A 13,772-nucleotide genomic window follows, 5' to 3' on the forward strand; every position below is an offset into this window, starting at 1 on the left:
TCCAAGTATCAAGAATCATAGTGTTAAATATCAAGAGTCAAGTATTAAGAATCAGGTATCATAGCATAAGATTCCCCAAGTAACAAAAGTATCAAGAATCTCATAGTTAAGGGACTAAAAGTGTTAAATAGATAAAAGTCTAGGGACGCAGGCGTTACAGAGAGTCCGAGAGGAAGATGTCCGCAAAACAGCCTTCCGAACGCGGTACGGCCATTACGAGTTTTTGGTCGCGCCATTCGGGTTAACTAACGCACCTGTGGTCTTCATAGATCTCATGAACCGTGTGTGCAAACCGTATCTTGATGACTTCATCATTGTGTTTATCGATGGCATTCTGATGTATTCTAAGAGTAAGGAGGATCATGGGCGACACTTGCGTCTTATCTTGGAACTCCTGAGGAAGGAGCAGCTAATTATTTCGTTTTTGTACTTAAGTATATAACAAGATAGTTTTCATCATCAAATCGTAAAATACACTAATGTATTTTCATCATCAAATCCTGGATATTGATTTACACTTGTGTATTGATAATTAAAGGCTAGAATTAGTTCACTAGTGTTCACAATCAAGTAGGTTGTTTACTAATGAACCTAACCCTATATATATATATATATGTATATATATATATATATATATATATATATATATATATATATATATTGGAGGGTTCAAATGAGAAGAATTTTTTTGTAAGAAGAAAAAAGAAGAAATTTCAACCAATAAGAATGCTTCATTTTACTTCATTTAATATTTGCATTTAATTTTAATATAAGGGTGTATTGGTAAACTTATATAAATCATTAATTTGTATTCTTCCCTTTAATAACTAACTAAATTAAATTTGTAACTCCTTTTCAAAATATATACTTTTTTCAAATTAAAAAAACAACTTAATTTAAATTGTAGAATAAATTACTAGTTGTGTAGGGTAAATTACGAATTGTGTAGGATCTACTTCGAGGTGTGTAGGATAAATTTCGACTGTGTAGGATAAAATTCTATAATGTGTAGGGTATATGTAGGAAAATTTGATATGTGTAGGCTTTGTAGATTATATGTAGAATAATTAATGATTAGTTGACTAATTAATAAAAAAAGAGAAAAATTAATTATATGAGTTATAAATGAAATAATATTTTACTAATATGCCCTTTCTTCTTTTTCTTCTCACATTAAATTTCTTCTCAAATGAACCTTCCCCTATATATATATATATATATATAGGGGATGGATCATGAGAAAACTAGTTTAAATGAGAAAACTCCAAAAAAACTAACCCTAAAAGCTAAACTAAACTCAAAAAGCTAATTTTAAGCATGTAATGCAATTGTAGTACATGTTATATTGCACATGTGCACTACTATAAAAATAGTGTTGAAAAGAAGACGACACCATAAATCTTTTTTTATGTTATAAAAAATATGCTCGAATATACTTGAATGAAAGATAAGAAAATTTGTGATCTTATGGTGCCATTTTTGTTTTAAAATGATAACGTATGGAGAAATGGGAAATGTTTGAAAAGTTATATATTTTCTTTTCCAATTTTATCCCTCCTTCAATAAAAGTCCCCCCTCCTTCGTTAAAAGTCTCCCTCCCCCTCCTTTTTAGTGGATTTTAGTTCGTTTTGTAGTTTTCTCATTTATATCAAGTTTTCTCATGATCCTCTCCCTATATATATTGTGAAAACTCGAAAACCAACTAAAAAAAGCCTAATAAACACACCAATTTTTTTCGATTTTTTTATAAAATTCGCAGGTTTTTATATATAAAAAAAACTTTAAAAAAATTGTAGTACACATGTGTAATAATACACATGTGTAATAATACACATGTGTAGTACACATACACATGTGTAGTATTACACATGTGCACTACAAATTTATTTTTTTTATATAAAAAAACCTACGAAAATTGGTATGCAAAAAAAATTGGTATGTTTTTTTGGCTTTTTTAATTAGTTTTCGAGTTTTCACAATAACTAGTGGTTTTCATTTGAACCTTCCCCTATATATGTATATATACATATATATATATATATATGTGTGTGTGTGTGTGTGTGTGTGTGTATAGGGAGAGGATCATGAGAAAACTAGATATAAATGAGAAAACTAGAAAACTAACTAAAATCCACTAAAAAGGAGGGGGAGGGAGACTTTTAATGAAGGAGGGGGGGACTTTTAATTAAGGAGGGGTAAAATTGGAAAAAATATATATAACTTTTCAAACATTTCCCATTTCTCCATACGTTATCATTTTAAAAAAAATGGCACCATAAGATCACAAATTTTCTTATCTTTCATTCAAGTATATTCGAGCATATTTTTTACAACATAAAAAAAGATTTATAGTGTCGTCTTGTTTTCAACACTATAATTATAGTAGTGCACATGTGCAATATAACATGTACTACAATTGCATTACATGCTTAAAATTAGCTTTTTGAGTCTAGTTTAGCTTTTAGGGTTAGTTTTTTTGGAGGTTTAGGATTAGGATTAGGTTTTTGGGTGTGGGGGAGGGGGGGTTTAGGTTTTTTTTTTTTTGGGGGGGGGGGGGTGGGGTGTGGGGTGGGGGGTTTAGGTTTTTTTCGGGTTTATGTTTAGGGTTTAGTTTTAGGTTTTCGGGAGGGTGGGGTGGGGGGTTTAGGTTTTTGGGGGATGGGGGGTTAGGCTTTTGGTGGGAGGGTGAATTTAGGTTTTTGGGGGGTGGGGGTGGGGGGGTTTAGGTTTTTGGGGGGTGTCGGTGTGGGGTGGGTTAAGTGGTTTAGGCTTTCCGTATTAGTGCACATGTGCAGTACAACAATTTTTTTTTTTTTTTGAAAATTTTTTCCATACATAAAAAGTAACGATTTTTCTTTAAAAAAATTGTAAAAAAAAAAAAATTGGTATTTTTTTAGGTTTTTTTAGTTAGTTTTTTGGTTTTCTCATTTAAACTAGTTTTCTCATGATCCATCCCCTATATATATATATATATATATATATATATATATATATATATATATATATATATATATATATATATATATGATTAGGTTCAAGAGTGAACACTAGTGTAGCTTGCGAACTTAGTGAACTAATCCTGGCCAGACACGTGTGTAGATCAACGGCCAGGATTCAATGTTGAAATACACTAGTGTGTTTTACAATTTGATGATGAGATCCTGGCCACACACGTGTGTAGATCAATGGCCAGGATTTGTTCACTCAGTTCGTAAATACACTAGTGTTCACTCTAGAACCCCACCCTATATATATAGAAAAAGTATATCGTACATTACGGATTAACGTACTTCACGTACAACAACGTGCGTGATTTGTTATATAACATGCGTGATTAATGTTTTCAATATGCGTGATTATTGTGTTTCAACATGCGTGATTTTGGATTTTTGAGTTATAACGTGCGTGATTTTAGAATGAACGTGCGTAATTACCTGTCGTACGTGATGTACGTTAAGCCGTAATGTACGTTAACTGTCCTATATATATATATATATATATATATATATACTAGTCGTTTACCCGCGCGATGCGGCGGGAAACATATCACTTAGGTTGGTGAGTTTAGGGCTATAAAGTGTTTGGCATCTAATTTCGCAGCTTTCTCGTTGAATCGCGGAAACCCTAACATATTGCGAAAACCCTAACGGATGCGTAGCATTGGTAAGATCATGTATTGCTTATATTGCACGCCTGATATTTAATAGATTAAGTTTTAGTTTTGTTTTTCTTAATTTGTTGAAACAAATATATATGAAAATGGGAGAAATTTGGTCGTAACATTGCTTGCATTGAAAATGCATAACAAATTTCAAACACCTTTCACCGATAATATCACAATACACATTTAACTAATGGTCAAACATTGTACAATACATGCTGCTTCAGTTATTAAATTCCATGAGTTGAAGCAAACAAGATATACATACATTAATGCAGTTAGTTTGTATTATAGTTTATACGCCTTCAATAAGCTTTTTTCGCTTTGCAAATACATGTCGGCGAAACTGGTTGGTTAACTTTCTGGCTCAAACTATCATCAATGCTGCGATTATCCAATGCGTGTTCGTTATTCTATAACCTCTTTTTTGCCCTCTGCATTGCTTCTAGAATCTGCTTAAGCGCTCTGACAGCTGTTTTATACTCGTTTTCGGTCAACCGTTTCTCAATATTGTCAGATTCTGAGTGAACTTGTCTCAGTTCTTCGAATCCAAGCTTCTTGAGACATCACCCATTAGTTTGTCAAAGCGTAAGGAAAGCCGTATCGTATCAACCTTTTATTATCTCACCTAGGTACACAATGTCAACCATAGCTCTGACAATAAACCAGCACTGGTTCCAGCAGTTATAGCAGCCCTTTCGCTTCCAAAGATGCCACCAGCTCTTGACTGTCACAGATTTTTGCGCTGGAGACACTTCAAGATCCAGCAGCATCACTTGTTGGTTAAAAAGAGTCGCGGTAAAACTGTGATTATGAAACTCTACCTTCAGCCTGTCCCAACCCACAGCAATATTGTACCCACTATTGCCACCAGCCATGTAACCACACATGATTCCGAGTCTCAACCAAAGGAGGGAATAGTTCCATCCTTTTCTGCCCTGCTTACGTGACTGATGAGACCAGCTTTTGGCCATTACAAACCTGTAGATCATACCCAGGAACATCACAGCTCGGAGCCCAACCCTGGTACCGGCACAACATAAACCTCGGAGATTACAAATTCGGAACCAAAACTTAGCGGCAACATTCAGATTCCCAAACCCAAACCAACAAACCCGGAACCAATCTCAGCAATGCCAAACAACCAGGCCAATCGGAAAGAAGCAACCTGAACAAGGAGACTGATTTGACATTGCCCGTATTGAAGATTATAACTCCTGTTAATCTGCAGATCCCCAATATAGCAGCAAACTTGAAGAAGTTACTGATGCGTCAACAAAGACCAGAGATTTTAAGCCATTTAGGGGTATAACGGTCATTTTGGTAGTCTTGTTTCTTCAAGTGATGTATCCAGCTCTAGGGTGCCGCCGTCCCCGAGAACCATTCGGTTGAAGATCAGCACCTGCTCATCAACAGAAATACTAACCTTAATCTTGATCATTGCTTTCACAGAGGCAATGGTGTCTGTTGGCTTTTACTTCAAGAGAACAGGTTATCCTTCCTTCAAGGTTCTTGATGGATATTCATGGAAGTGCTTGACTTAACTGGAACAAAATATCAAACAAAGATTTTTAACCTAACCAACAAAAATAAATAAAAAATCTTAACATTACACATACATTTGAAGTCAGATCATTACTTCTTGAATTTAAAATTCACATGGATTGGACCACAAAACTTAAAAAACCTCCACAAATTTCTGTACATTACACACCAAAACAACTTAAAAGGCATCAATATAGGTCAAGAATAAACAATGAAGCATAAAGACTGAAGCAATCTGAAAAGAACCACTAAATCAAACAGGAGCAAAAAAAAAGAACCAGCTAATATGTGGTAATGCAATGAAAGACAACAAGGTGGTTTACACTTATTTATTAGCCTCAGGATTGTAGTTATATGTTTAGTTGATCATCATGCCGGATAAAGTAGCCATGGTTCAATTTTTTTACCAAATACACAAACAATGACGATGATAGGAAGAATCGTTACTGTTTCTCACTTTCTCTTACCATAACATCAGTAATCTAACTTATCATATATATAACTCGCCTAAAACAACAAAACTTAGCAGATATGCAAACAATGATATGAAGAATCATTACCATTTAGCTCGCCATAGCGTGAAGAATCTAACACATGATACACATCACATATAGTTAATTAGCCCTAAAACTACAGAACTCAGCAAATACGCAAACAATAATGATGATCGAAAGATCCTTACTGTTAAGTTGATCATCATGCATTGTGGATTTAAAATATAAAGTAAGGATTATAGTTATGTGTTTGGTTATTCAGTATGTAGAATAAATTAGACCTAAAACAACAATTCTTAGCAGATACGCAAACAATGACGATGATGTAAAGAATCATTACCATTTTAAATTTAACAGATACACCGTACACAAACAAAGATGATGATTGGAAGAGTCAATATTGTTTGTCTAATTAATCATGTAACTAACAATACACAACTCAAATAAACTTACAATCTCAAGTTAAGCCACTTCTTTGTTTATCCCGTTAAAGTCTTTTAGCAACTGTTCCAGCTCAAATTGACCTGTAAATCAGAAGGGTGTTCTTTAGCCGTCCCACAATAATATAATCTCCACCATAATCTCTAACTAACAATACGCAACTTAATTGTACTTTTAATTGTAAACTTAATCTTTTTTGTTGCATAAATAACACTTTAGTTTAATGTCGGGTGAGAAACTGGAACTCATAAACTTACTTGTGATGTAGAAGGGACCCCTGCGACTCCAACTTCACCTATGTTAATTCACAACCAGTAGAGAGAGCATGATCCGGATGTGAGCTGCAGCAACTGGACAAAGGTGATTCAAACCAGTTCATCTTCCTTGCCTACCCCCCCCCCAAAAAAAATCCATAAACGAACTTGCTGTTTCATTTACAGACTTTGTAATCAAGATGCGGGAAGTTATGAAAAGATTAGATAAAGAAATCTAAAATGTTTAATCAAGATTATACATCAAAATACCTTGTATAAGACGTGTGATATCAAGTATATATGTAATCAACAAGTGTGAACTCCACCGTCAAATCTGTCTCCGACGGCGGCGACGGGTTGTGCTTGAGGCACTAACAAAGAGGAAGATGCAATTCAACATTCAAATGCATTCACAATTGTTGTTATAGCAGCGGGTTTGTAATACGGGTGTGCTCCCTGCATTCACAGTTCTTGTTATAGCAGCGGAACCTTCACATTGTCATTTTCAGTAAATATGAAACTTTACCTTGGCACAGCTATCGCATGGAGCGTCACATTGAATCCTTGTCAAGTCACTACCAATATCTATGTCAAGAAAATAAGGTCTTGGAGGGTTTCCAACATGAATAAAAGTTCAACAAAGATTGAAATTAACAACATGCAAATTAATAATATTGATTATATCTTAGGAGTGAACATCATACCAGATTCAACTCATCAGAACCCTATCCGTCATGCTGGAGGCGGCGGCTATGGCATTTTGTCCCAGTTTTCGGATTCGATCCATCACACAACCTACTATACTCCTGCACCCAATAAATACAGAACATCAACGTAACTTCTGGACATTGACTTCTTAAGCTACATCTAAGACATGAATAATCATAACCAAACAAAAATAAGATATAAAGTCCTTCCGGAATGGCAAAAACAACAGAACCCTAAAAACCCAAATCTTCCATTGCCGGAATCGATAGCCATCGCCGTGTCAAGTTCGACTCGCCAGAACCCCACCCCCTGCTGTTCGTAGAACACCGTCAACCACCATATATTCTGCTCTGGGTACTTCGTACCCCCAACTCAAACATTAAATCCTAACTTCAAAAGCTCCCTGCACAAACCATCCGTCATTTAACATTCTGAAAATCAAGTGCAAAAACTATCAGTCGTTTAACAGTTCTCAAAATCAAGAAAGAGGAAACGAAAATCATAACATACTTGAAGATTAAACCAGAAATCTGAGATTTTGAAATGGATGCTTGATTCCATTATGAAATTAGAACGTGGATGGATGCGAGATGAACTGCAGACACAATACAATAGGGATTAGGGTTCTAGTTCGACAGATAAAGCTTGTGATAGATCTCATGAAACCCTAGATCTGCTCATCAAACGGATCTGGTGATAGATTCAAACGGATCTAGTGATAGATCTCATGAAACCCTAGATCGCCGAGAGAGAGAGAGAGAAGAGAGAGAGAAGATCTGATGTTGTTTTGTGAGATGTGTGAGGAATGAGAGAGAAAGCAATTGGTGATCCGTGTGAAGTCAAATGGACGGTCCAGATGTAGATCCGTGTGAAAAAGTTAAAAAAATGGACGGCAGATGTAGATCTGCGTAAAGGGTAAATGGTTTTGTGTTTTCTTGTGCCTTAACACTTGTACATTGTGCATTAAGTGTTTTTTCAACACCTTGTTGAATTACCATCTTGTCCTTCATATATGTTTATTAAAGTAGTATAGATATATATATATATGGTAGGGATCCTAAGAGAAGTCCACCCTGTTTGAGAAACTTGAGAAGCATTCTGGACCACACATTTCCCTAAGCTTTTCGTAATATACACATATGTATAGTTAAAATTAATTATATACATATATGTATATTGTCAAATCTTGAATTATACACATATGTATATAGTCAATTTTAAAATATACATATGTGTATATTACGAAAAGCTTAGGAAAAATGTGTGGTCCAGAATGCTTCTCAAGTTTCTCAATTAGCATAGTGCTTCTCATACGTAACCCTATATATATATATATATATATATATATATATATATATAGGTAGAGGTTCCTGTAAAAAAAGGGTTTTTTTTGTGAGAAAGGTAAGAAAGAATCTACACCATTAGATCTTTAATCTAATGGTTGAGATCATAATGGCAAAATTGTAAATAATGGTTACTATTAAACATATTAATTTTCTAGATTAAGGGTATATAGGTAAATTTAACATTTTTAAATTAAGAAACTAACACTAATGCACATGTAACTTCCCCCCGTATTTTTTAAACGTCAATAACTTTTTATACGTAACTTTAAAAAAAATTACACCATAATAACGAGCGTTTTTTTATCTTTAATATGAGTACCATATTGCTATACTTAGATAGAGAAGAAAATATGTTTCGATCAGATGTTTAGTCCATGAATGGTGTTATATACTTACTGAATAGTGTTATATACTTGCTGAATTGTGTTATATACTTGCTGAATGTTGTTATATACTTGCTGAATGGTGTTATATACTTACTGAATGGTGTTATATACTTGCTGAATGGTGTTTATAGAGACCTTTTAAAAAAAAATCTAGTTCCTATAATTAAGGTGGCGGTTATGGGAAGTTTTTAATTAATTGAATTAATGATAAAATTACTTGTTTACCCTTTTGAATTAATTTAGATTTAGGACACATGTCATCTCCACAATATTTCTCACATTTCTCACACTTTTAACCTTTTTTACAATAACCTTACCCTATATATCCCTATATATATATATATATATATATATATGTATGTATGTATGTATATATATATGTATATATATATGTATATATATATATATATGTCTGGTTCTAGTTTTTATTTTAAACAACTTAAGTTACATCAAAATTCGCTTTCTAACGGTGCTTAGGGGTGTTCAAATCCGGATATCCGAAAATTCGGATATCTGAAATTTTCGGATACCAGATTTCACTATCCGAATCCGTATCCGAAATTTCGGATATCCGGAATTTCGGATACGGATTAGGATAGTGAATCGGATATCTGGAAATCCAACTTCTATTTAATTTTTATTTTTTATTATCTTTTTCATATTCGGAAACGAATATTTTGGATAGTTTCGGATATCCGAATATGAGTTTTTGGATATTTTCGGATATTTTTCGGTTATTTTTCAGATATTTCGGATATCTTCGGATACTTCGGATATTTTCGGATATTCGGATATCCGAAAAAAAATGAAAAATAAATTTTCGGATATCCGAAATATCCGAAAATTTTGAAAATCACTATCCGAATCCGAAAAATTCGGATATCCGAAGTTCGGATATCCGAAATTTCGGATATCCAATTTTTCGGATATTTCAGTTTCGGATATCAGATATTTCGGATCGGATTTTCGGATACGGATAGTTTTGAACACCCCTAACGGTGCTCGAACGCTTAACATTAAGGGCAACAACAACACAATAACACCCAACTTTAATGATTTTGCTAATTGAACTCAACCCTCCGTCCAAATATTTTAGTTCATGTTATAATGTCACCTTCCAGGTTCCAAGGCATTTAAATCACCTTTAAAATATTAATAATAATATTACATTCATGGTTATAAAAGTCATTAGACGCTAGTCGGTTAGTGGGGTACCAATTAGCGATTAACCGGATAAAAATTTTATATGTAATTTTCAGTTATATATATATATATATATACATATATATATATATATATATATACATATATATATATATATATATATACACACACACACATTTTTATAGGTAAATATTTTAAGTAGACATGTTTTAACCCCTTCTCGACCCAATTTATTTTAAGTATACAAGATTAAGTGTCGGAATCTACATTGTTTAACTGGAAAGTGGCCGGAATTTACATGTTTTAACTGGAATCTACCGATGTCGCTGATTTTTGGCCGGCCAACAAGGGCAGACTACCGATTAGTGGACAGGTTAATGAAAAATTACTTGGTGATTAATCGACTAACAATTAATCACCAACTAATTCTGATTTTTACAACACTGATTATACTTATAATTTATCCAACATTCTTACAACACTGATTACACTTAGACCATGTGTGGTGGTGATTGAAACAAATGCCTCGCCCTTGGGCATGAAGCGACACGTGGGAGTCCAGTCAGCATTGGGGCATTTATTTAAAATGAGTGTAGTGGTATAATGACTCATCCAATGAATTACCTAATAATTTCTTTTGTTTTTCTTTTGAAGTTAAAACTAATAATATTTCATTAAATAAATAAAAATTACATAAATAATAAAACACACATAAATAATACTACTCGTTTTAATTGTCATTTTCGCTTTCGCCGTACTTGTCATCTTCATCTTCCTCGTCATCATCACTTTGCTGAACGTCGGTCTCGTTCAATATATTCTCTTGGCAAAATTTCACGTTGAGGCCGACTATAATGTTTTATATACCGCGTCGCGAGTTCGCACGCACTCGTAACCGCCTTTTGCTCGACCTACTCATCGGTCGACTCACCCTCATCGGATAAAAACTATTTGTAATAAAAATTGGCAACAGACGACGAGGACGTGAGGGAATGTTTGGGTTTGTTATTGTAGTTTTTGGTTTATGGTTTATAGAAAATGGAATGTGAGATTTTGTGCGTATATATATATAATTATGAAATAAGAAAAAAATTAGCCATTTTTTTTTACCGTTGTTAACGGTCATTGGCCAAATCAAAAATCGATCAAGCGTTTTTAATAACACGCACTCAATTGTTTCTTTGAAAACCACCTCCAGGGAGTGGTATGGACGTTTTTAGGCGGTTTTTTCCTCCACGCCATTTCATATCACCAATACAGGTGGTCTTATAGTTCATCCAACTTTCTAGTAAACGCATGTAAACTATCATAGCACCCTTCTCTAGTCAACAATGAAAGTCTCCACTCTCACATCTCATATAGAGAGAAACCTATAGATACAAAGTTTTATAGAAAGAGAAAGTGATTAAAAATAGAGACACATATATACTAACTGCTTTTAGAGGGAGAAAGTGAGCAAATACAATGAATAATAAAACTTTATAGAGAGAAACCTATAGATACAAAGTTTTATAAAAAGAGAAAGTGATTAAAAATAGAGACACATATATACTTACTGACTGCTTTTAGAGGGAGAAAGTTAGCAAATACAATGAATAATAGAACTTTATATTAAAACATAAAAGGATATATTTTAATACCAGAACATAAACTAGCCATGTTAACGTGTCTATAACTTTATATTAAAATTAGAAAGAATATATTTTAATAACAGAACATAAACTTGTCTTGTGGATGTTAATGTGTCCTTCTAGGGCTCTAAGCGTTTAATTCACTTTTGTAATAATAATAACTAGTGAGATTCTTTCGTGCTTCGCGACTGGTGTTGCTATCATACTAAGGCTAGAGGGTATGGAGAGCCCCATCCCCATAAGGATGGGCCGTTACGTATGCGTCACATCACCATCCCATGGAGGATGGGCCTCCTTGCATTTTGAGAGGGGTGGAGGACGGGCCTACCCCGCCTAATTATTTTATAATTTTCTAACTTTTTTTTGTCAACTTAATAAAAATTCATAAAATTTAAAAAAAACAACATAATTAAATTCATTTCATAACATAAAAAAATTTACATTTCCTAAAAATTAAAATTACTAATCCTAGAAACGGTAAACATAAAAACGAAAAAAAAATAACGATACGATTAAAAATTAAACAACCTACAACGTCCGTTTTTTCTTAACCTCCTCTTTCATCCTCCGATAAACCTCGCATTCATCCTCCGGAACCGAGTCGAGATCCAACCTCACAATCCTAAAATCCTCCGCTCGAGCATAGTCAGCCGACACGGTTTTCTTGTGACTATATTTTTCGGCCGCGAGCTCTTTGAACGAACGGAATTCGGTTATCAACTCGTCCATTTTCGAAGCCGCCCCCTCCACCCGAGCCGCCCCCTTTTCGCTTTCCGGCCGCCTCTTTTTTTGATTTGTCCTTTCCGGGGGGACGTTCCACCTCGTGAACGGGCAACACATCCTCGTCATATATTGGGTCGTCGTTTATGTCGATTTGACAACGAGCGGTGGAGCCTCCTGCACTATAACTTCCGGACTCGGAATTTTTACTCTGTTTGACGGTTGCGACCTCATTTGGAACCGGCTTCCATTTATTTTCTTTCTTTAAAACGTTCCATGCTCGGAGGTGTGGGAAAGGCGTTGAATTTTTAGAATCCCATTTAGCCAACGCAAGGTTAAGAATGTCCTCGTCGTTACTCCAACTAGGAAGATTAGTGTAAATTTGGTTATAATACCCGCAAAATTCATTGATGGTCTTGTTCATTTTACGCCACTTGCCCGAGACGGAATCGAGATCACGCATCGGGCCGGCCCCCATAATCCCGTTAAATCTTTCCGTTGTCGCCTTCCAAAAACTAGTACCCGTTTGATTGTTCCCTAAATCTAAAAAAAATGCATTAGTAAAAGTAAAAAATAAATCTTTTTAAATTTAAATTAAAAAAAATAAACTTTGGTTCATACCGACAATCGGGCAGGTTGAGGACTTAACAAACGCAATTGCTAGCGCCTCCTCCTCTACTTTTGTCCATTGTTTTTGGCTTTGCTCTCGAACCGGTTTTTGGCGCGGTTTCGGGTTCAGTTTCAACCGCCTTCCCCTTCTCCGTGTTCTTTTTTGCGCTTGAGCTCTTTAGGTGGCGATTTGGGGACGACATCTTCATCATCATCGTCAAGTTGAACCGGGGGTTGCGGTTGGGAAGTTGGCGGTTGCGATTGGAATTGTTCAAACGAGTTGTGTTGCATGAATTGTTGGAGTGCTTGGTATTGTTGCATTTGTTGAACTTGGGACATTTGTTTGAAGGCGTTGGGTGATTGTTGGAAACCCGAAAACGTAAATTGGGGAGACACCCATGAAGGATCCATAGTCGGAGTGTAAGTGGGACTCGAAAAAAAGTTAGGTTGGTTCGGGTTGGGATTGTTCGGGTTAGGATTGTTCAGGTTGGGGTTGTTCGGGTTGGGGTTGTTTGGGTTGAATGGATTCATGATTGTATAAAAAAAAGATGGAGAGTTTTTTTTATAAAAGTGGATGAGAATGGGAGAAGTATTGAGAAAATGGTATAAAAATGGATGAGATGAGGGGTATTTATTTAAAGTTAAAAAGGGTTTTTTTTTTATTAATTGAAATAGCCGTTACAACGGCTATATGTTTGAAAATGTGGCCCGTCAACTTCGTTGAGTGGGAGCCGATTGTGACGCGCCGGGCCGAGGGGGCGGTGTGGGGGACCGGCGCCGGGCCTAAGCCAGCCCCTATTCCGTCTGGTCTAA

The 13,772-nt window shown here is 35.1% G+C and overlaps 1 protein-coding gene and 2 long non-coding RNA genes across 3 annotated transcripts; all 3 read right to left on the minus strand.

Annotated features, from left to right (window-relative positions):
* Positions 1 to 4,856: 4,856 nt before the first annotated feature.
* LOC110927684 lies at positions 4,857 to 6,724 on the minus strand. Its single transcript, XR_002585825.2, has 4 exons — positions 6,666 to 6,724; positions 6,399 to 6,529; positions 6,154 to 6,224; positions 4,857 to 5,205 (listed from the first exon to the last, which is right to left on the minus strand). It is a non-coding gene; the product is annotated as an uncharacterized LOC110927684 (long non-coding RNA).
* An 18-nt stretch (positions 6,725 to 6,742) lies between these two features.
* Positions 6,743 to 7,189, minus strand: LOC118490181. Its single transcript, XR_004888519.1, has 3 exons — positions 7,100 to 7,189; positions 6,922 to 6,980; positions 6,743 to 6,851 (listed from the first exon to the last, which is right to left on the minus strand). It is a non-coding gene; the product is annotated as an uncharacterized LOC118490181 (long non-coding RNA).
* A 5,111-nt stretch (positions 7,190 to 12,300) lies between these two features.
* On the minus strand, positions 12,301 to 13,370 carry LOC110931475. Its single transcript, XM_022174868.1, has 2 exons — positions 13,097 to 13,370; positions 12,301 to 12,893 (listed from the first exon to the last, which is right to left on the minus strand). Exons 1-2 carry the CDS (start codon positions 13,368 to 13,370, stop codon positions 12,301 to 12,303), a joined length of 867 nt encoding a protein of 288 aa, XP_022030560.1.
* Positions 13,371 to 13,772: the final 402 nt, after the last annotated feature.

This window comes from Helianthus annuus, chromosome 3 (genome assembly GCF_002127325.2).
Source record: "Helianthus annuus cultivar XRQ/B chromosome 3, HanXRQr2.0-SUNRISE, whole genome shotgun sequence".
In the NCBI taxonomy this organism is placed as follows: Eukaryota; Viridiplantae; Streptophyta; class Magnoliopsida; order Asterales; family Asteraceae; genus Helianthus; species Helianthus annuus.